We start from the raw sequence: 24143 nt of genomic DNA, 5'->3' as shown, positions 1-24143 counted from the left end.
TTGTTCTAAATATTTACTTAAATAAATATTTGATTAAATGTTCCTGCAGTCCATCTGATTTAACCATTCCATTTGTGAACAAGCCAGATATAAATCCAGACAGAATTTGGCTTCATCTGAAACAGAGTTCCATTCAGGCATTTTTTGTATTCAGGGAGTGACCCTGAAAGAAAAGAGGAGATGGTATATGTTGTTTTTACAAAGCTCACTACAGATCTGCAAAGGTCAAAGGCATGGCCCTAAAGTACTTGCCATAGTGATATTTTCCAGGAGATTTTTGGGTTTATTGCTCACCATGAAAAGGCATTTTACACATCTTAAGTTTAATCTCTCTAATATAAAGCAAGGGTGTGGTATCTCTACAGTTATAATTTCACATACTGATGTTTCTGCCTCACCTGGGAAGGCCCCAGTTTTTGGCTTTTTGGAGGGGCTAATGCAGTTACTGTATCTTCTTGACAGTTAAGGCTCTCGTGGATGGACAGTCTGACTGCTGGCACAGAGTGTACTTCAGGAAAAGCATTTCAGTTGCTGCTGTCTAGCCCCAGGACAGTAGGAACCTGAGGCATCTAAGACTGAATCTGAGGGAAAGGCAGTAGGACAGACTTAAGAGAGAGGAAAGGAAGTGACTGTGATGCTCTAGAAAGCAGCAGAGAGGTGAATTCATAAGTGGGTTATGGGACAAGTTTTGGCAATACTTCAGTATATTGGGAAGACCAAAAAAGCAGTGGCTAAAGTGCAAAACAATCAGCCTGGTTAGAGAAATTGTGGACATATTTTGGAACTAGCAAAGCCTAAAAAGTCACTTTGCATGTATGTATATATCTATGCATGTATCTACATAGAGAGATATGTATGTGTGTTTATATATGCATATCATCTCTATTGGATATGAGTAACAGTGAAGGTTTACTTCAAAATATGTTCTGGAAGTCTTTTTAATTTGGGAAATCCTTTAATATACAATTTCTGCATAGAGATTTTCAGAGGAGCTTTCTGTGTTTTTCTTTCTTCTCATATCCTTTCACACATACATACCACCCTCCTTCCTTTATTTTTAAATAAATGAAGAAAAAATAAAGCAGGAGACTGTTCAGAGAAAGTGTTCCACCTCAAGTTCTGGATGATTTGTCCTCGTTTGGTTTCCTGTTCCTTCCAAAGATATGGATGTACCTTTGTGTGAGGAGACAGAACAACACTGAAAATGGTAAAGAGAAAGGAACAGGGAATTGTATTGGACTTAATCAAGATCTTTTTAGGGAATTTATAACAACTGGTTTAGCCTAAATTAGGATAGCTCTTGCATGTATTTAATTACTGAGAATGACACAAGAAATTATTCACATTCCTTATAGCATTTTGCTGCTGGGCAATAGCTTTTGCCAGATTTTAGATACTTCATTCCCATATTTCCGTGGCAGATAGATCTGCCAGTGGTGACTAACGTAGCATGAAATAATTTGAATTCTGTAAATATAGTTGTCTGAGACAGGTAATACCGACTGTCTTTGTCTGTATAGGATGATGACTCCTTTGGTATTCTATAGAAAGGAATGTTGTTCGTTTTAAAGGGTAATAAGAAAGATCAAATTAAATGCTGATTCAAAAAAAAAAAATTTCAGAAAAGTCATCCAGTTCTAATCATGAGCTCCCACGTTAGGCAGTTTGAGTTCTTCAAATCTGCAGTGACAAATACATAAAACAGCCCCTGTGGGTAACTGCAGACTAATGGTGGTTTTCAGCCTCCTTTTTTTTCCTGCCAAGGATTCAAAAGATTAACAAAATCCAAAAAATGTTTTTAATACATTGAATAAATGATTAGGCAGATTCTTTACAGTGGCTTTTTGCATACCCAGTTAATTACATTATATGTTGGTCTTCTAGTGTGTTTTAATTTACTGAACACAAGATTGGTGAACTGCAAAAAAACCCCATGGATTGGGAAAACTTTTGTTCTCCCAGCATATACAGATTTACTAAAAAATTGTTAATGAAGTATTGGTACATATAGTCTACTGCTTTTGTAAGGGAGGGGAGGTGAGAAAGCTGAGAACTGTGGAGCTGTTTGGGGTTTATTAGCAGACAAACAAGGGCACCTGCGCTGTCACTACAAATTCTTGACATTTTCTCTACATGGAGTAAAAAAAATATTGTGTGAGTAGCTCGCTGAGGATGTTCCAAAACCTGGACCCCTACTAGGCAATTTGCATGGCTGGCATGGGGCAGCAGTGTTTGTAATGGTTGTCTGTTTCTGTAGGGCAAATGACTGCAGCATGGTTTGGTTTATTTGGCTTTGAAACAATCTAAGGGCACCTTGCGAGCTGTACCTTATGGTACATGCAGTGCTGCTTGTTTGAGAATAGCAGTGAATTGTGCATTTGACCTTTAAGCTTGTGCAGGTTTCCATTTTATCTCAGGGCTGCAGCCTTCCTAAGCCTTGCATCTTTGACATGTCTTGTAGCCAATTACACTGGGATTAGGCCAAATTTCTGGTTCTAGACAAAGTTTAAAATGACTGCCAGTAGTTTGGACCTCCTGCTGCAACTTTTGGAAAAGCAAATTTAAAGTTTTTAACAACACAGGCTTTGCTGCACTGCTGAAAAGCTTTGAGTTGCATTGTGGTGAATGGAGAGAGAAGAGTTTTATTTTGATAGCTGCTGTTCAGCATCACTGCATTGATTGGTTCCTAAATTCTTGTTTGTACCTTGAAACGTGATCTACAGCTTTCTGTAGAAACTAAAGTGACTGAAAAGGGAATATACATTTTTAAAAGAATCTTTAATACTACAACAGTTTTCACTCAGACATTAGGGCTGACAATGTGTAAGAGATGAGAAGTACAGATACTTCTACTTTGGTTTTTTTTTCCTGTCTTTATAGGTTCAGCTCCGTTCTGACTGAAGCCACTGACTTGTCCATTCTTTTACTTTTGAAAAATTGGGATTTCTTGTCTACACCCAGGTTTTATTAGAGTGAGACCCCACCCTGAGTACTGCATTCAGCTCTGGCATCCCCAGCATGGGAAGTACCATGGAGTGAGTCCAAAGGAGGCCACCAAGATGATTAGAGGGTTGCAGCACCTCTCCTGCATGAAAATGCTAAGAGAACTAGGAATGTTCAGCCTGGAGAAAAGAAAGCTTTGGGGTCATGTAGTGGCAGTCTTCCAGGACCTGAAGGGAGCCTACAAGAAGTTGGAGAGAGACAATTTTCAAGGGCATGTAGTGACAGGAAAAGAGGGAACGGCTTCAAATTCAAAGAGACTAGGTCTAGATTAGATGTTAGGGAAAAATTCTCTGCTCTGAGGGTGGTGAGGCACTGAAACAGGCTGCCCTGCCCAGAGAGGTTATGGATGGCCCATACCCTAAAAACATTCCAACCAGGTTGGATGGGGCTCTGAGCAAATGGTCTGGTCTAGTGGAAGGTGTCCCTGCCTTCATCAGAAAGGTTAGAACGAGATGATCTTTAATGTCTCTTCCAACGCAAACCATTCTTTGGTTGATTCCATGATTTATTTCCCGTTGCAGCAGATAGAGATGCACAGTGGGCTCCGCTGCATTTGCAAGGACCGGCCTCTAACGCTCACCTCTGGTTAGACGGGCTGTGGGGAGCCCTGGCTGTCAGTGATTACTGCCGGTGCAGCCGCCAGGAGAAGAACCACTACCGTGTGGTCGTAGCCGAGTGTGCGGCTCTGCCGGCGGGGGAAGGCTCGGCTGGGATGAGGAGTGAATCCAGCAGGAGCAGCAGCAGCAGGAGCAGGAACAGGCGGAGGCCGCGGGCGGTTCGGGGGTGACGGCAGCGCGGGCGGCCGGCAGGGGGCGCGCACGGGCCGCCGGGCGGGGCAGGGAGGCCCAGGAAGACGGGAAGGGATCCTTGGGAAAGGGATAAACAGCCCGTTTGGCTTCACGGTAATGGCACATCCAGCCTCTATCCTGTGCGGCTGCCGCTGCTTGCCGGGAAAAGTGTGCAGCCCCGGGCTTGAGGTGTGTGCCAGCAGTCAGGCCTTGGTTCGTTCAGCAGGGGGTTGGAATGAAACACTAACAGACAAATTAGATGTGAGGAAGAAATTATTTACCATGAGGGTGGGGAGGAACTGGAACAGTTTGCCAGAGAAGCTGTGGACACCCCATCCCTGGGAGTGTTCAAAGCCAGCCTGGATGAGGCCATGAACAACCTGCTCTATTGGAAGGTGCCCCTGCCCGTGGCAGGAACTGAGTGATCTTTAACTGACCGATCCTCCAACCCAAACTATTTTGTGGTTCTATGAAATAAATTCTAGCAACTGGTTTTCACCTGGATGCAGGCCTCTGGAACTGCCTGTGACCGTTTTGCTTTGGTTGCTCCAAAGGCAAAAGCCCGAATGGCAAGGTTACAACAGAGGTGCAGTTTGGTAGATAAGAATGATACAATTTCTGTTGGAGAAGGTGTTGCTGGGGAAATGCATCCTTCTGTTCTTGTATCTGCTGGCCTTCTATCTTCTTTCCTTTGTAACCTATCCTCTGTGCTTATCAACATTTTCCTTCCAGCAACTTCTGTAAAAGCACTGGTAGAAAGACACTTTCAGTGAAATGTTTTTAATAATGCTTCCATTAATGCTGGAGGTTTTCTGAGTTGTAGGTTCAAATGATCTCATTCTGTCACTCAGAAGTAATAGGGAGGTATTACATTAGAATGTAAATGCTCAGCTTCCAGCTTCTTTAGTTGCCTGCAAAATATTCCTGGTTTGACTCTTCTAGTATTTTCTTTCTAGTGCTTCTATCTATTTGCTGAGTTTTAGATTCAATATTTGTGCTGCAGTCCACTTTTTAGAAAAAAATGGTTTCTTGAAGTGCAGGGTAGATTCTCACCATTTAATTATAATTACTATCAGAAAGTACTGTTGACTTTGCATGGTGAATTAATTTTTAGTCATGTTGTGAACTTCCCAACAAAAGCAGGTTGTGATTCCACCTTAGAGGTATCCCAGCAGTATTTTAAGGCTGTTCAGACTATTATGTCAAAAACAACAACAACAACCAAACAAACAAACACAACCCAACTCTCAAAAATACTGTGTCCACAAATACAGAAAATTGAACAGAACTTGTAAATTCTTGTCCACTTGACTTGCCTTATGCCACAACTCAGTCCAGTCTGTTCCTCCCCTTGCTTGGCTGCTCAGGAAGATGAAAGTGGTGGTGGATATTGTAGCACAGAAAATGCCTTCTGAAAATGACATTCGTGTAGCGAGGAACTATCTTATCAAGATCTTGACAAGTTCCATGAGGTACAGTACTGACTTTACGTGTGCATCCCTGCTGTTTCTTCCCAGTGGTTGGATTCCTCCTGCCATTTGTCGAGCCCAAACTGTTGCAGAAGCCCTCTTCCCAGTCTTCTTTTCCTTACTCTCCAAACGCTGCTTGTATTGTGCTAGTTTCCTAGTCTTGTGTTTCCTTACTGGTACATCATAGAAAAGTAATTGTCTCATAAAAGATAAACCTTTTCAGCTGAATTGATATCTAGGAGGTCTATTGAATTTGCCTTAATAGGTATGTGTGATTTGCTGAGTTGGTGTCAGTACTGTCAAAGGTGAGCAGTGGGGGGGAAAAGACATGTGATGTTCTCTGCAGCTGAACAGTGGAATCATAACTTTCTCCAGACCTGCACACAAGCTTGGAGCAAGCAAGGACTGTCTGGAGCCCATCATCACATGGCTGAGCAGAATCTTTTGCACTTGTTTGCACTGAGTACCGAGGCTCCTGCACTCTCTGAATGTCAACTAGAGATGCTCTGCTTAACTGTTTTCTCTTTTGTCATGCTGAGAAGAGTAGGCTTTTGTTTATGGAAACAATTACTTCTTTTTTTAGTGACAGTAATGATGCTGCAGTAGTAGTGGAATTAGTTTCCTGGTAGAATTGTTATTCTCCTTTTGTTATCCTGCATGCAGAGTTTGGAAAGGCAATTCATCACTGATTTCTTCAGATCTTCCTGAATGTACTGTGAAAAGCCATATACTCAGAGCTGACCTGTTTTGAAGATACTGGCTTTAGTTTTGGTCTCTAAATGCAGTGGCTGTCTGATAACAGACAAATTTATAAAAAGGGGGAATGAGTAAAAAATGTAGAAATACCTTTACACTTTAAATTGAAAATATGGAACACTTTTTCAGTGTAGCAAATTACACTACTTCAGTGCAGACAAATTTCTTAAATACGTAAGTGCATTAAAAAAAAAATCTTAAGAACTATGATCCTGTAAGCCTTTATTTCAGACTTAGACTTCAAAAGATGGAATTTGTCAAACCTCATACCACATCTAAATTTTAAATTGCCCTTCCTCCAGGATGAGCCAAGGAGAAGGGCAGGATGAGTTATTTTCAAAGAAGGTCCTGCTTCATTCCCAAGTGACTAAGAGGGTCTAGACAAATGACCTGTACTTGGCATCTGCTCACTGAAACAGAAGTAGCTGGATTTCACCTAGAAGGCTTATTTAACCTTAGGGGAAAAGTTCCTGAGTGCTGAGAAGTGCAACAAACAGCAAGTCCTTGGAAGGCAGTGCAAGCTGTAGTTACTAATTCCTGAGCAGAAGGAAGGGCGTAGAGGAGTATGGAGCAATTTTGCAAAACAGTTTTTAAGGTGCAAAGCTCTGACAACAACTTACTGTTGTATTTCTTAGAAGGAATCTCTTCTGTTACATGATCAGAAACATTTGGAGTTGATATCCAAGTAGGTATTCGGGGACTTACATGATTTGCTGAACTGTTTTTGCGATTAATTCTTTAAAAAGAAACGCATAAAACACCAAAACAAACAAAACCTCCCTGCATATCTGGGATGCCAAATATTTCAAGAGCTGAAGCAGAACTTGCCTGGAGTTGATCTGATTGCTTGTATCACTAACTTGTATGAAACACGGCTTTAATCCTTCCTGTCATTAACTTGTTTCTTCCTAGCTCCTCCCATATGCACCTACCTACAGTGAAACCTTACCAAAGCCCTACTGTTATGAAGTTGTAAAAGTTTCAGAATTAGCTTTAAGTATTAAAGCTCTGGATACATGTCAGGCACTTTAAAATTTATCCGTTTCTGTTCCTTGTAAAAAACACCCACCTCACCACTCATTAAAAAAACCCACCAAAACTGGCATTTCACTGCATCTCAAGCATTTTAAAGAAATGGTGATGTCTTTTCAGAACTGGCATGCATGTAGAAAGTTTTGCTGTCATTTAAAGTTGCTATGCCTCTGTCCTAACTGTGAAACATTTTACTGCTGCCCTGGTAGATTTTTTTGCTGCGTATCACCTTGTTGAACTGTTTGCATTAAAGTAGCACCCTCTGCCTCTGTTGTTTTCAGAAGGAATGACCTAGCCTGCAGGCCACACTCCTGGCACGCAACCAAATTTACCGAGAGTCAACCTGAGGCAGCCACGTCACACCTTCCCTCGTCTAATGCCTGCGCCTCCTGGCACTCGAGCTACCATGCAAGGTGAGTCTCTGCTTAAGTTACACACACATTCAGCCCTTAACAGCCAGGCAGCAATAACGAGATCATGTTGTTGAGCGTTTTTCTTTGAAAAAACAACCAACGCAGAATCGTGGTATTATACTCCTTTAGAGCTGCTTGTCCTTGCAGTGCATGAAGGGGGAGTTGGGGAAGTTTGACGTATGGATGAGTGGATTTCTGAAACAGTTTGTGATATGTGCATGTGATTGAAAGGTAAGAAACTAGCTTTAAAGGCACTCAAAAGGTTATGCTTTTTGCTCTGCATTTCCTTTCGATGTCCACTGGGAAAATCCTAAGGCAAAGTAACCATGAAAATTAACATTCATAAAGTGAAATAGGAAAGGGAGAAGAAATGAAAAATACTGTTTCAAACAATTAAAAAGGTTTTTTCTAAAGAGAGGGTGCAGAATGCTTTACTGTGCTCTTTTATGGTATTAGTGGTTTAAATAGTTAAACTGTCTTTCTGTAAGCCTTTCCTACATCTGTGATCTTGCATGTCTAGAGAGAGAACAAGACCGATGATTTTAGTCACTGTTTAAAGCACCTTAGTATTTGTTAGGTCACATTCAGCACACTGAGAAAGGCTGACACCCAGGCAGTTTTAGCTGTGAAACTCTAAACCTTTAGGTAACGCCTGTTTGTGTCTGGTTACAGGTTCTTTTTGTTTCCTGCTCCTAGGTGACACTCTATCATTTTCATGAAAGACTTTCTTGATTTTTTTTTTTTTTTTTTTTTGGGGGGGGCGTTGGTTTTTTTTTCTTCTTCTGTTATTTTTTTTCCTTCCCAGTTCGCATCGAGCCACAGTTACACTGAGCATTAAAGAAAATGAGTCTGGTGTGCGATCTCGGTTTGGGAAGTAGAGTGCTTTTCTATACTTAGTGCTGCACATTCTCTGCTGAGTCATTACTTCTTGAGGTTAATGTTTTGTGGTAGTCAAAACAAAAGAACATTAATACTTCAGTATTTTTTAAAAAAAATGTCTTCTAATTTTTACAATTAGATGAATATTACAATGTTTTTACATTGTTTATTTTGGGAGCTCCCAGCTGTTTTTAACCTGTTGCTGTCTGCCCTTGAATAAAGTCGACATTAGGCAGAAAGAGGGTTTTTTAAAATATATTTTGTAATACTTTATTGGAAGAAGTTTTAGAAACTTTGATTACAATTTCTGCTGGTTTACACTAATTTAAAGTTTGTATTTAAATATCATGTAGATGGGTTGATTTAGATTTATAGATTAAGACAGTAAACATCCTTGTACATAGAAATAAAATCTAGAAATTTCTAAAATCTTCTATAGAGTTCCTCATTGCAATGCTATAGCTAGAGTATTTCTACTATTAATGAATCTTCTACACTAAGCTGTAAATCATTATATACTTCCTGCTCTTCCTGGTGGTTGTCCTTGTACCTTGTGAAATTAAAATACTACAAGATGTGTCTCAAGGTGTGTTTTGATAGGAGCTGGGTGTGTCCTAATACTTAAAAAAGAGAAAAAAATGGTTCAATGGCAGTTTCAAATGGGGTTTGGTCAGGAAACTGTGGGTGTAAAGGAAAAGGGGAATGGGAATAGAACAGTCCTCTCCCCTCACATATCAGAAATAGCTGCAACTGCTGGCAGACACTAATACTAATTAAAACGAGATTCTTTCTCCCATGCTGCTGAAAGATTTAGTGGTCTTGGCACAGTCTAATACCACAGTTCCCAGGTCACTGCCATCCTGAACCCCTTTGCTACCTGTGCTGCCCACATAAAAAGTGATGTATTTGGGAGATTTGTCAACCCTGGTGTCTGTTGTCCAAGACCGATTCAGTGGCAGAGCTGCTTTTACCATGCTGCTGCTGGAGGAGGCCCAGCATTCCCACAGTGGCAGCTCAAGGATTTTGGTATTTTGGGGATCTCAATTGCTGAGTGGGGTTCTTTGGATTTGCTGATCTGCAAAAAGAAGTGAGCAGCCTCAGAGATTGCCCACTTTACATGTACACTTCACAAAAAGCTCAACTGATTGGAAAGCACTGCAATCAGTGTGCAAAGGAGATAATGGAAATACACCAGGAAGGGATATTTCTTGTCCAAGCATTCCATCTCTGGGCTGTTTCTGGAATTTTGTGTCCTTCCTTGAGCTAAGCATCTGAGATTGGCATTCAAAGCCTAAAATCTCTTCTGAATGTGCCTACCTGCATTCCCTCTGTGACTGAAAATTCACTAAATCACTTGTAAAACATGGAGAGTTCACTGGGGGAGGTGGGGACAACACTTTTTTGTGTTGGTGGAGGGAGGCACAGCTGGCCAAAACAGCCCTGTGAGGACTGTCCATACTATCTAGTGTAAGGTTAAGGTTGTGGGCAGTTTGATTTGCTTTAGGATTTTCTCTTTTTTTGGTCAGTTGGTTTTGCTGGGGCTTTCTTTTTGCCAGCCTGGTGAATTTGAACATTTGAGAAAGTGAATGAAGATAGAGGAAGACAGACCAGAAGAGGCTGTACCAGTATATAGGAGAGGTATATAGGAGAGAGGGTGGTCCTGGAACCCAGCCCTCCACACCCAGCACTATGTGTATGGATTTTTTATCATGTGACTTTATTGCCAAAATTGTAGATTATCTTGGGAGCACTAGGCTAGGCCTAGATGCCTCTCATACAAGGCTAGAGAGCTTGAACTTGTAAAGCTTTTTGTGCCTTCATTTCCCTCTGTGAGTCTTCTGCCTCTTTCACGAAAGTTGCACCTTAACAACACGGTGCAGATGTTTTTCCTGGCCCATCCTAAACAAAGGCTGAGTGCACTTTTCTGGGAGGAGTGTAAGTGAAATATCTTAAGTTGCTGAAAGTTTAAACCCTGCATTTTCTTGCAGTAGGATATACTATAACAGAGGAGCCTTTGGGTTTTTTTATGTGCCCCTTGTTATGAAAAGGAACTCAACCACCTCTTCTGCTTCATTCTGGTATTACAAGTGTGGCTGTGGGACAAGCTGCTTTGAGAAGGCCACCTAAACTGAGGTTTTGGGGCAGCTAGGGTCAGGTGCATCTGGTTTGTAATCCTATGCAGTTCCTGAGATGAGATCGTTTCTCTAAGGGTCCAGGAACAGAAGCTCATGCCCCAGGATTGGGAAGGGTGTTTACTGGCCAATGTGGTGGCCAAGGGATGGTGTTTGTAGATTGTTCCTGGACTTCACCTAGCAGACTTTGACTAGCAGTGTAGCTGCTTTTATGAATCTGCTCTAAAACATCCATTGAGAGAAGGATATACTGGGATCTCAGCCAGGCTGAGGCAGAGAACTGGCTTTTGGACGCTCCTCCATGTCAGGGTTTACAGGAGGCTTGCCCTGCAGTTTAGGACCACAGGAGGCCATGCTTTGCACTAACATGCCATTAGAAACCTTCCTGTCCTTCTTTGAAGTGTTTGCTGCTTCTGCTGGGTTTCCATTAGGCATTTTCTAGCAGGGCTTTGACCTCCTACGTTGATGATCTATGATCATCACATTTGATTCTAGCAGATTTACATGAGACCTGTGAACTGAGGCTTTCCTGCATCTTTCTTTTAATTAATGCCAAGTATCTCTGGATTTTATGAACTTAAAGGTCTTTTTCCAACCTTAATGTTCTGTGATCTCTTTACTGCTCAAGAGGGTGGGAATATCAGCAATTCATAGTAATATCTGCTTACATTATTCTATGACAAAAAAATCTTAGTTATGACCAAGATACTGACTTTCTTGTAAAAAGTATCAGCATAAGATGACAATTAAGGCCTTTTTAAGGATTCAGCAACATGTTTTAAATGTTGAAAATAAATGAATGAAAGAACATAAAACCCCGCAAGATGAGGCCATTGCTAGTGTATCTTATTAATAAAATGCTTTTAGAAAATAAGCATAAAGCATATATTCTCTTATTTAATATAAATTGCTTTTAACCATGTTGTGTAAGAAAAGAAGTTTAAAAGGCTATAGTAGTAGGGGAGGAGAGAAAGCAATTTGTTAGTACTGAGTTCCAAAGAACTGTTGCAATATTTTTGACAGAAGACCTATATCATTCTTCATATTTTTTATGTGGACTAATCTCATTTCATTTCTAGCTTTCACAGGTCTCTTTACAGCACATGATTTGATAGATGCTTCATATAATTATAGCTACAGGGAAGTGGAATAATTCTGGGATTTCTACCAAGGGGCTTTGCATGCAAAGGCAATAATCTGAATTTGGTATATAAAAGCAGGAGGAGCTGCCAGTGAAGTTCAAACAGGGAGATGTGATGAGAATAACTGGAAAGACTGTCATCTCAGCATAAATGTATTGGATTGACAGGAGGTGGGTACTGTGAGAGAGAAAAGAAATTAAAGGAAATGAAACAAAACTCATGGGGTAGGAAAGTAACAGAAGCAGCAGGATTTTGGAATATTGTCTGTGGCAAAAGCCCTGAAGAAAGTACAGTGTTGAAGACGATGTTTTTATAGAGGAAAGAGTGGTAGGGAGAAACTAGTGGCAGTAAGGATTTTCTAAGGAAAGTTAGAAGTTTGTCTGGCCATGTAGAGCTTATGCTGCTTTGACATCTTTTCCTGAAGTTTTGTGGAACTGGGTGGAATTGAATCTTGTTTTAAGAGTGTCAACCTGAGAGTAGTTTGAAACCACACTGCTAAGATGAATGTGCAGGTGGTATTTGAGACAAATGCATCTCATGCATCTCTGCTTAAAAGTTAAAACATCAAAAGAATAGGCAGATGTGGATATAACTTTTTGTGAGTAACTTATTGAGAAGAGAATAACCTCATGGGCTGAAAAAGTTTAGATCATATTTCAGAGATGAAGAGAGGAAGTACATGAGTTTAATAGCTGGAAGAATTGGGGTGCCTGGAAAATAATTTGGTGTTTGTTCTGGGAAAGAGGGAGCTAATGGAGCTCAAACTATATTTTTCTTAAAGCAAAGTCAGCAAAATCAACAATTTGCAGGGGGAGAAGGAGATAAATGCATATTACTTACTGGCAAACTCACATAGGGAAGCTGAGTTAGTTACTAAGGTTTCAAGCTTTGAATCAATGGTGGAGAATAAAGTTGGAGCCCTGACTTGTGTTCAAATTTTCAGTTTTGTTAGATTGTTTGTCTTTAACTGCTGTGTGGATGGATCTTAACCAATATTATTAAAATGGGTGGTTATAATTATGTTGTGGCATTTTTTGAAAATTTTGATATTTATTTTGACACCTTTTTTTTTTTGTTTTGTCTCCTTCAGTAGTTGTTCTTCTCATGATCTGTCAAATTCATGGGATCAGTCAAGTCTATATCGCACTTCTGACCAGTTCAGCTCTTTGGGAAGTATGGACAGCTGGGACCACACTCCCCAAGTAGCCCAGTATGGAAGACTTTCTTCTGCAAGGTCTAATAGTAGCATTGATCATCTAGGGAGCCAAAGTAAGCGGGATTCAGCCTACGGGTCTTTCTCCACAAGTTCCAGCACCCCTGACCACACTCTGTCCAATGCAGACACTTCTTCGACAGAGAACATGCTTTACAAAGTGGGTCCTTGGGAGACTGCTAAGCATGGAAGCAAGTCTGGCCAGTTTTTGAATGACAGCAGTGGAACAGAGGACAAACCTGGCTATTTGCCAGCTCCCATACAATACGAGAACAATAAAAGTCCTAGAACAGAGGAACACCCAGATGGCAAGCTCACTAGCTTGGGAAGATCCAGTTTCGGACCTGTCTGGTACATTCCTGATAAGAAGAAGTCTTCATCTCCTCCCCCCCCACCTCCACCTCTTCGTAGTGACAGCTTTGCTGCCACCAAAGGCCACGAGAAAGCCCATGGCCCTGTGTACTCGGAGGGTGCCAGCACGCAGCACTTTACAGCCCTGAACCGATCTCAGCCCAGGAGTGACTGGAGTTTGGAAACTGCAGAGCAGCAGCGGCGGCCCTCCAGAGCATGTGACAGGAGGATCAGCTGCTCAAATTATAAATCCGATCTCAGTTCAGAACACACGTTTTCTTCAGCTGGTGAAAGGTACAGTAGTAATGCAGGAACTGTGAACAAACTGCAGCCATCCTTGTCCAGCACCGACATTAGGTTTGCACAGCCTCCTTACACTTACCACCACCAGCACCAGTACAGTGATGAAAGCACCTTTTATCACAGTGCAAGAATCTTAGCTGCACCTAAAGATCAGCAGCATTATCTGTCCTACAGTGGCATTCAGGAGTTAGCTGCAGATCATTTTCATGGCTACAGTCCATACCAAGGCAGTCTGCTCAACATTTCCTCTTTAAACAGTGCTGCTGAGCAGAAGGTGGACAACACTGGACAAAGTCGGTATTATTGTGTGACAGTGAAACAGCCTGCTCAGGGAAGCTCAAAGCCACTACAAGTCAAGGATGACATCTGGAAACCTGCAGTGGGAACTGATGTGTCACTTGGACCTCATGAAAATTCTGCAGTTATTACAATGGCCTCAAACCCAAAATATTATCTACCTCAACAGTCTATTGAATCTTCACTGACAAGGTATGAGAACAGTAGTCATTACCCAGTGGACAGAGAAGGAGATGCTAGGTGTGCTGTAGTAGAAGAATCTAAAAAACCTAATCATTCTGAAAAATCTGGACAAAAGAAAAGCTGTGAGAACAGCTTTGAGGAAAGTGAAACTAGGCATGGTCAGCAGGAATATGTAAAGGGCTGTGTCCTTACCACTGAAAACAGATCTGCTCAGAAAGATTTTAGGTGGGGGAAAGATGAGAGCAGCAAGATTTCTCCTCAGAAGACACCAATGTTGCACTCTTTAGCTCAGGAAGGGAAAAAACAGTCTGACAACAACCCAGAAGCTGTAATGGAACGACAGACCTCATTTGACACTCACCTGTCTAAACAGGCACGAAGGAGTGATCGTTTTGCAACAACCCTCAGAAATGAGATCCAAATGAGAAGAGCAAAGCTGCAGAAAAGTAGAAGTACTGCTACACTAGTAGGGTCATCTGAAACAGAGGAGTGCAGTGAGACCTGGAAACCAGATCCAACAGAGAATATCACCACCTCCCCAGACACAAACTTTACCAGCACCTACAAAGATCACCTCAAGGAAGCACAGGCCAGAGTTCTGAGTGCGACGTCCTTCAGACGTCGGGACTTGGAGCCCAGCCCAGCTGAGTATCTCCCAAGGTCACCTGAGCGGAAAACTGGTAGTTACAACTCTTCATTACTGGCTTTGGTTTCTGAAGATGTCTCTGGATTCCTTGAGGCTACACAAGCCAAACCAAACCCTACAGGGAGTGGCACTCATCACGTTTCTCGCATTGGAGCCAGGAAGAGGTTCACAGCAGAGCAAAAACTGAAGTCATACTCGGAACCAGAGAAGATGAATGAGGTGGGCATGTCAGAGGATGAATGCCATGCTCATTGCCGTCCAGATATATCAGAAGAGGCCCTGGGCTCGTTTGCAGACAGGTGGAAATTTTTTGAAGAAACAAGTAAGCCTTCATTTAGAAAACCATCACAGAAACCAGGTCCCCATGGTCTAGCAGAGGGGCAGCCTGAAGGGCCAGATAGGAAAGCACGAGAGGGAGAGGAACTGTGGTATGACAGAAGAAGTCGGGTAGCCTCTGTTGGACCTGAAACTGCTCGTGCTTCAAAAGATAGTGCCCACCACAGCAGCAGCAATAGGGCTGCTGAGAGGATTGGGAAATCTGCACAGCCACAGCGCCTGGGAACCTTTGCAGAGTATGAGGCATCATGGAAGGAGCAGTGGAAGCCAATAGAGCCAAGGGGCTCTGGAAGGTACCATTCAGCTGATAATATCCTCGATACAGGCCACGAACAGCATGGGAAATCACAATACACCCATGAGAGGTCTAGATCATCCCCTTCCACTGATTTCTACAAACAGGTACAAATGTCTCTTGTATTATCCTTTAAATTGCCCAAGGTGGTGGGGAACAGTAGAGGAGTGGAGGGGAAAAGAATTTTAATGAAAATTTTCAGTTTAGGAACTCTGCCTTTTGTCAGTAAAGGATTAAATGTTAGAGGTAGATTTCTTAAAATTAAGGAGATCAAAATTTGTACTGCACAAGAGCAGTTAGATTGAAGTAATTTCTTATGTGTTGTAGCCAGATGGAAAAAAACATGATTGGTTTGCTAATATCCTCTTTTTTTACAGTTGAGATTTTAAAGGTTCAAACCAATTTTCACGCAGTTACTTTTTCATTGGTGTGGCTGCATTGCCTGTTTGAATTCTCTGGAACTATGAAGAAAAGTGTTCCGAGTGTAAATAATACATACTTTTGAATTTTTTAATGGTCTAATAATTTCCACGAATTTCCTCTTTTCTTCCAAACTTGCTTCATGGAAAAGTTACATAGGACAAAACTTCTGCCTAACACAGTTTAAAGATTACAAATATGCCTGTTAATGTTAAAGCCACAAGCAACAATGAAACTGCTTAATGTTTTGTTTTATGTCAGTTTGCTTGATTTAAGATGTATACATTTATTTCTTAGAGAGATGCCAATGGCTGTTCAACTTGCAAGTAAATATTATGTTAATTTTTAACTGAGCAGGGCCAGGTAATGGTTGGCAGGTGGCACTGGAAGTAAACAAAGAAACTAAGTTTCTTTATTCTCTGTTAGAAGATGTTCAAGCTACCACAAGATTGCCTGATATGTATGAGGAGTCATAGTGTGTTCAACCTCTGTTGAACTTCACCTTCTGTAAGAATAAAATTGAAGCAATGCAGTTGTATATTACTTTTTCTTTATTTTTTCCCCTCTTGACAAAAGCATTGCATTCATACATTCACAGGTCACCTGTGTGTGTGTAGACATGGAGTAGAATGAAAATAGCTCAAAAAGAAACAAAAATGTTGATCTCTAAAAGTTGTGGATTGTCTTTCCATAAGTTTTTTGTGTCTTTAAGTTAGGCAAAAAATTATTTTTGAACTCTATGTGCAGACTTCACTATGCGGATAATTTACTAAGGTAGAGATTCCAAGCACTGAAAATATTCACCTGGAAGTTATTTTGAAAACTAAATTCACTAAATTATTAAATAATTGCCTACCCAGCAGAAAAAAAAATCATATCATCTATTCCCTATATGCATTTCTGGTTTATTAGTCAATGCCTTTACGTTCAGTATAGGCCTCCTGGGGCAAAAAGCAGACACCTGTTTAGGCACCTGGAATATATGGTGATAAGTGCATTGAAGATGCTTACAACAGACTGAAGTAAATAAAGACGTTGTTTTGCATATATGATTCAGATTATTCCAGTGCTAATGCGCAATTAAATTTCCTGCAGGTTCAGTGTTTGTAATGCAAAGCTCTGCTTTGGGTGGGGTTGTTTGAAGATAGTGAGATAATACCGTTGTGGAACAGCGCTGTTGGTGTTTTACTGTGAAACTAAAGTAGACGCACTGGGATTCACAACCTGGTGCATACTTGCACCTCCTAGAATGTGAGCGACTCTTCTGCAACTTCTGTGCCTCTTTTTTTTTTGTTTGTTTTTTGGCAAATGGAAGTTGCAAACGTTTATATAAATGTTAAGCTCTTCTGTAGATCAGCAAAGCAGAGCAGCAACGCGAGCACAGCCAGGTTGGGAGTGCTGCACAAGAGGTCACAGAGCACACTGTACTGCTTAAAACCAAACAAGCTCAAAACATGCTATGCTGCTGACTTGATGTATACTCAAACAGAGCAAACCCACAAATAAGAGGTTCCATAATCATAGATTTTTTTGGGAGTGAAACATGATGACTTGGTCTCTTACTTGTACTATAAACCTTTTTTAGGAAGTATCAGTTGAAGTAAGGAGGCAAACAGAGGATTTAAAGGAAGATGGGGAGTGTATTTTCTCTAACATTGACAAACTGGATGAAAGGAACTGCACTGTAAGGTAAGTATAGTGTTTCTTAATTTCTCTTTAAAAGATTTGGTTTTGACAAATCTTTTTGACAAATTTCTCTGATCTGATCTTTTCCTGACTCAAACTGAAAGTTCTACTGTGATGATTTCAGAGTTTCTGCCGTGCCTTTTTCCTTTATTTCCCTCCTTCTCCCCACATACTTCAATGTGCATGATAGAAATAATGTTGGGACTGAAATTTCTGGGGGCTCTAGTGTGAGCTTAAAGAAATTGTTGAGTGTTGAGCATATTATAGCTTGTTCAGAGGCAGTTGATTCTTATTTGTGTGCATGAAATGATAGTTACGGTTTTTTTCGAGGTTAGGTGGGGGCCCTGAGGTTTCCCAAAAGAGATTTCCAGTATTATCCTTGGCAAAGACAACATGCTGCTGAAACATAATAGTGCTGTAAATTGGACTTGCCTTTTCTTATGCGTTTACAGAATATAGGACTTGAATAGAAGACCCTAAAACTTGTTTAACTGTTTGAAGAGCTCTAATTTTCTCTGTTAATTCATATTTTAATTAATGTACTATGTTTTAAAACCCTTTTCAAAGGTGTGACTGTATGAACAGTGTAGTTAAAATCCTTTAAATGGTGAATGCTGAGGGTTGTCGTCATCCTGGGCTATTGTGGTGTAAGCAGTGATTTCAGCAGTCGCTGATTCTGCGGCTGCTGTAGCCACGTCTGACAGATCTGGGTTTCATAACAGAGGGAAAAAGAACCTCTATGGGCTTTCCTCCATTCTGTAAGTGGTAGTAATCTCTCAAGGAAGAGGAAATGATGAACTGTAGCAAACATACACTCAAGCTGTGACCATAAAATCTTGTAAAAAGTTAGTATTTACTTGTGGGTCCATATGATTGTATTTTACATTGCTTATGGCTTAGCTGAAGAGACCACCCCCTATTTTTCTAGTTTTTTGTAGCCCTTTGTACTTACCGTGGTGATTCCAAAATGAGCAGCCCAGAGCGGTGGAGTGTGTGCGCAGCGTGGGGAGGGGAGGAGGGAGCCCCGGGGCTCTGCACGAGTAAAACGATTCCCATCCAGCAGCGCCGAAGCCGAGTCACAAAAGCATGTGAACCGTACTCCTACGCCAGCATTTTAGGGTGTTTGTGCAGCACAATTCTTGCTTTATAATGGAATCCATTAAAATCACATGACAGGGCACCAGCTGCAGTAACTTTTTTTTTTTCAGCTGGAGCCTATTTTGACATACTGTTTCACATGTAGTATTTGGCCATTTTACCGCGTTACAGAAGGTTTTGTGAAATGGTCTCCTTCACAGTCTTTCTTTCAACATTGATATGCAGAGGGTTGATATGCCTTCTGTATTCAAAAAACTAACCAATTAAAATTTGGGCATTTAATTCCTGTATTGTGAGCTACCACTGCGTGATAATGAGTGGCTACCTTATGGGAACAAATATATATTTCCTTTTTTTAACAAGACATTCTTGTGCTCAAAAGGAACTGGTTTCATGGCATGGATTGATTTTATGATTTTTGAGCTGCCCTAAAGGCATTTAGTTTTCTGTTTTTAAAATCTAGCAGTCTGCAAATGGCTACCAAATCCACCTAATTCAGGGTATATTCTAGAACATGAATAGTAACCAAACCTAAGGTCTTCCTTACAGTCATATTTAATACTCTCTTTTAAAATTCATATTTGGATTAACTTGCTGGCAGCTGTTATTTTGTGCTTCTGAGACCTGTGTGCTAAGGTTGCCTTTGTACTACCAAAGTCAGTGTGATGGAGCTGAACACAGGAGTGGCCCTTCTGCGTTTGTGGGTGTGAGATTTGCAGTATCCCAAGCTGAGGAGACAGCTGTCCATGGGTGCTTTCTCCAGGTTAGACAGTCCTTACACTGCAGAGTGCTTCTGGCCTCCCTGCCCTTCAGTTGATTTGAGAAAAGAAAAGAAATTATTAACTTGACATAATCTTTGAATATTTATCATTTACAACTTCCCTGATTATTTTCCTCAGAAATACGAGTCTTTTTAATGCACTGAACCTACAATGAAGAAGGGTTAGAATATTGTACCAGCAAATGACTTTTTAAAAACAAAAATAAAGATGTTTGATAATTGTTTTTTTCTCCTGAAAACATTATTTTCTTGGCTGTTCTTTTTTAGCACACAGTTGTAAAACCTAAATTAACATTACTTTAAAAATTTGGAGAAGGAGGGTGTGAATGTTGAATTGATGGAGATAGTTTGTGAACCTGTTTCATCTTTGAGCTCTGTTTTCCCCCTCTGAGATTACTGAGTGTTTCCAATGAATTCGAGTTGTTTCATCTTCATTTTTAGAAGAGCTGCAACATGTTCTTCTGGACTGGAGTATTTAATAGTTTGGGGTATGACTTTCGTAGGAAGAGAAAATAATGGTCTTTTGCAGCCATTGTCATCTCATATGGAAGAGCCAGACCACTCTTGTTACGAACTTACGGGGTGCAGTCATCTCACATGAGAAGAGCATTTTTATACTGAGGGGTTGATGTGATTCTATGTATGTTCTTAACTTCAGGTCAGCATAAAAGCATTATATACTTCTGCTAATCTGTAAAACAAAAAATGGTGCTTTTTTTTTTCTTTTTAATTGATGCCACTCTTTCTATTTCAAATTAGTTACAAAAGCTTACCTTTTTACAGATGGAAAGTCTGTGCTTCTTTAAACATTTCTTTCTTTCTGCATGTGTAAAATGACTTATACTGGTTATGTAATTACCTTCCTTATAGAAGTCTCCACAGTTTCTAAGCTGAAAGACTTTCAAAAGGTTAAAGAGGGAAATGTGTGCTCTGACCATGTCTGTGGCTTCCTGCAGTATGACATGCACACATAAGTCATTCTGTATCAAAAGAATCATGCTTTTTGATCTAATTCTTAAGATTGCCATCTACTAGAGATGTTTACAGCCATTGCCTTTATTTACTTTCTAAGAACATTTGACTCCTAGCTCTATTAATTTGTTCCTGTGATGTCTATTAAAGTTACATAACTTCAAAAAGTGAAAAAGGATATCTGAGATCACAGGCTGCAGAAAATATTTCAACATTTAATAGGTGTCAAGTCCAAGAGCATATGCATGTCAAGTGTAGGACCATAGTGTGACTCAACTCTAATTAAACACTGTAAAATATTTTTCAGTGGTTTCATACCTTAGTGGTTACTTGTATTTGAGTTCAGCCCTTGAAGACAGAGGAGCAGCCTTTACAATACAAAACCAAAATAAAAATAATTTCTTAATGCCTAAGTTGTCCTAAATGACCAAGTATAGTGTTCTAGAAAAATCTTTGATAATCCAGAAGCAGAAGCCTATAGACACATTCTCAAGGTTTTTATTAGGCTCTTTGTAAGGAAGATTTTTCAACACCTGGTGAATATCTAGGCTCCATGCTTACCTGGAGCAGCAAGGAAGAGAAGGAAGAAGACCTTCAGCAACACAGGAATGTGACTGACCTTATGTCTTCTGAATTGAGTGAGATGAATTTAAAAATGACCAGTAGTCCATTTAGGTATGTGTGTATTTGTATCATGCATATATGGATGTTTGTGTGTGTATATATGTACATATACACAGACATGGGTATGTTGATAGTTACTTCTCTTAGCTTCTTCTGATGTGTGACCATTGTGGGGTTGGGGTTTACATATCTTTGAGGACTCATTAACAGTGGGGGGAAAAAACACCAACAGTCCACAATAGGCATTTGGACAAATTAGTTCCTCATATTTACAGTGGTAGATGGTGTAAATTAGTCACCATCTAAATTAATGTAAATTAATTGGAAATATATAGTGTTAGGATCAGCTTAACTAGGAACTCAGCTACTGAAATACAAGACTTTTGAAGGCTTGGGGGTTTTTATATGTAGCGAAAGGGCCATTTCCTTAAATAGTTAATGAGAACTTCTGTTGCCAGCATTGTATTGCATAGCTATTTTAAACTTCTTTATTAAGAATCATAGAATCCTAGAATGGTTTGATTCGCAAGGGACTTTAAAAATCATCTAGTTCCAACCCTCCTGCCCTGGCCAGGGAACTTTCCACTACACCAGGTTACTCAGAGCCTGGTCATTGACACCTCCAGGTGTGGGAAGTCACAGCTTCTCTGGATAACCTGTTCCAGTGCCTCACCACCCTCACAAGTAAAGAATTTCTTCCTAATATCTAAGCTAAACCTGCCTTCCTCCATCTTAAGGCCATTCCCCCTTGTCCTGTCACTACCTGCCTTTGTGAAAAGTCCCTCTCTGGTTTTCCTGTAGCCTACTTTAGGTACTGGAAGGTGCTGTAAGGTCTCCCTGGTGCCTTTTCTCTCTAGGCTGAACAGCCCCAACTCTCTCAGCCTGTCCTCAATGAGGTGTTCCAGTTGTGTGATCATAGTAGTAGCCCTTCTCTGGACACATTCCAACAGGGCCACATTTTTCTTCTTTTGGGAACCCTAGAGCTGAATGCAGTAATCAAGGTGGGGGTTCAGAAAAGCAGAGTAGAGGGGGAGAATCCCCTCCCTTTACCTGCTGGCCAGACTGCTTTTGATGTAGCTGTTTGGCTCTCTGAGCTGGGAGTACGCACTGCCAAGTTATTTAGCTTTTGTCCACAAACACCCTCAAGTCTTTCTTCCCAAGGCTGGTCTTGGTCTGTTCTGAGCCTGAACTTCTGCTTGGGATTGCCTTGACCCAGGGGCAGAACCTGGCACTTGGCATTGTTGACCTTCCTGAGGTTACTCATTTATTGTTGCAGTTAAGCAGTCAAGCTGTGAGTTGCTGTTCCTGACTGAATATTGCAGGACAAGTATGTCTCAGGCATTGAAGGTCTTACCAAGGCATTAACAGAGCTATGTAAGCAAAATGTTTTCACCCTTTTCCATTTGAGGAAGAAATAGTATAATCTTGTGCAACTGCTTCCTTAGACATCAGTGGAAAAATTACTTTGGCAAACATTTCATGCATGTGTTAACAGGCTCTACAGAGCTTTCTCTTCTACAGGCTGAACAATTCCAACTCTCTCATCCTGTCTTCACAGGAGAGATGTTCTATCCCTCTGATCATGTCCCTGGCACTCCTCTGGACTTGCTCCAGCAGGTCCATGTCCTTAGCATTTATTTATCATGAGATACAGATTATTAAGGCATTTCTCACACCAGATTTTTTGCCAGTGATGTGACACATTGTGTGTGTCATATAGCAATAGCACAAGTACAGTCTGGGCTGTTATAAAGCTTGTATTTTGTCTGAAAATGAGAAATACCTACTGTAGCTCTTCCTGTGCATGTAGAGGAGAGAGTGAGTTTACCAGCATCTATTCATATATGAGAAATCCCCTGTAACCTTTCATCTTCCTTAGGTTTCTGTGAGTACTTGTAATTAGTACAGGTTTCATTGCCATGAACCATTATGTCCTTTCAGTGTACTAGCTTGTGACTGACTAATAACAGATATATAAATATAACACTCTGAGACAGTGGAACATTGAATCACTGGTATGTGATGGCAGCTGATGGATGCACCAGTTGGTGCTTAAAAGCAGCCCAAAAGTCTACCTAGGCAGGTTTTTTTCTCTGTGTGAGCTTGTAGCAGATGCTTGGGCGGGGGGGAGGGAACAGAAACCCAGGGCAAACCCGGAGCCATGCAGCTGGGTATGTTGTCAAGCTTCTGTTGGTCTGTCTGTCTTTGAGCTTTGCTTTATTTTGGGGGGTTTTGTTTAGTTTTTTACTGCTGTGAAGTACGAAGATTGTATGTTCATAGAACAGTCTGTGAAATTCAGCTTTTCCTTCTTGTGTAGCAGCAATTTCTGTTGTACATCATCGTATATGTTGGTGAAGCACAGGAAAATCTCTCCTGTGGATTACTTACTTTGCATTTATCAAATCTGAATAATTTCCTCATAGCCGCAACTGCTGCCACCTAGATTTTACCCCTTTTGTGAATCATCTATATCTAATGAGTTCTGATGTGAATGATGTGATCAGATGAGTGAGGACTGTCTCATGGGAGTCAAATTTTTAAGAGCCTCAGGTGAGATAAAATTTAATTTTCTAACTCTAGAAAATCCAAAGTCTCTGTCATCCAGATCACTCTTGTCCCAATGGGTAGTAGCTCTTTCTAAGATTGGTAGTGCATCCAAGACACATCTTTTTTACACATGCCCAAATTATTCTCTGTCATTTTTACTCATTAGTGCAGCTTCTGACTCTCTTAATGAAATTTATACTTTTTTGCTTTTTTCAGATGTTAAATTTATGATTCTGAGGTTCTCCAGATTCATAGTGAGCTTTTTTTTAATTCTTGCTCTTTCTCTCATTCTTTCTCTTCAGCATCCTCACACCTGCCCTCCCCAGCACTGGGTGTGTCACTGTGCTTAAGCAGCTGTCCATGTATCAGAGGAATGGGTAGCTGTGCATCACAGATCCCAGTTCAGTAATTTCTGTGGAAGTTTCAAGTGACTGTCATATGGCTCAGGTAGCTTGTGACTACCCACTTTTAATGGTGTGCAGCATCTGAGAATAGTTCCTGCAAAGGCTGTTCTTTGCTTGTGGAGTTGTGAAGGGGAGACTGCATCAATTTTTTTTCTACAACCTTTGAAGAGGACAGAGAGAGGGAAGGAAGAATGGTGGTTGGGTGTCTTAGTAGGTGTTACACATTCCCTCTGAGTTTCATGTATTATATATTCAGTTGCATGTTATCTCTTAGCATTATACCATCTGGCTTGTTCTTTTAAAAATATTAATCTCATATATGTAAATGCCATTTTCAAGAATCCACTGTGTGGATTCTTTCTTTCAAAAAAGA

General features: G+C 40.7%; 2 protein-coding genes across 6 annotated transcripts in view; one reads left to right on the top strand and one right to left on the bottom strand.

The window, feature by feature from the left end:
• The window catches only part of GPR143 (G protein-coupled receptor 143), a 110272-nt gene extending 91909 nt beyond the window's left edge, over positions 1–18363 (bottom strand). The window contains exon 1 of the mRNA XM_083855354.1: positions 18297–18363. The gene's annotated coding sequence lies outside the window, so the exon portion shown is untranslated. The remainder of the gene's footprint in view (positions 1–18296) is intronic.
• SHROOM2 (shroom family member 2) overlaps positions 1–24143 on the top strand; it is a gene marked incomplete at its 5' end in the record, with an annotated part of 117903 nt that overhangs the window by 65926 nt on the left and 27834 nt on the right. The window contains 4 exons of one of the 5 annotated variants that reach the window (XM_083855353.1): positions 5159–5263; positions 7330–7461; positions 12708–15345; positions 17244–17347. In XM_083855353.1, the coding sequence (XP_083711479.1) occupies positions 5159–5263; positions 7330–7461; positions 12708–15345; positions 17244–17347 (2979 nt within the window). Of the gene's footprint in view, positions 1–5158; positions 5264–7329; positions 7462–11689; positions 11785–12704; positions 15346–17243; positions 17348–24143 lie in introns of those variants that run through there. The other 4 variants (XM_083855350.1, XM_083855349.1, XM_083855351.1 and 1 more) reach the window with 4 other exon arrangements.

Source organism: Zosterops lateralis (genome assembly GCF_965231275.1).
Source record: "Zosterops lateralis genome assembly, chromosome: 2".
In the NCBI taxonomy this organism is placed as follows: Eukaryota; Metazoa; Chordata; class Aves; order Passeriformes; family Zosteropidae; genus Zosterops; species Zosterops lateralis.
The sequence above is the reverse complement of the archived record's forward strand: the minus strand, read 5'-3'. Positions and strand labels throughout refer to the sequence as shown.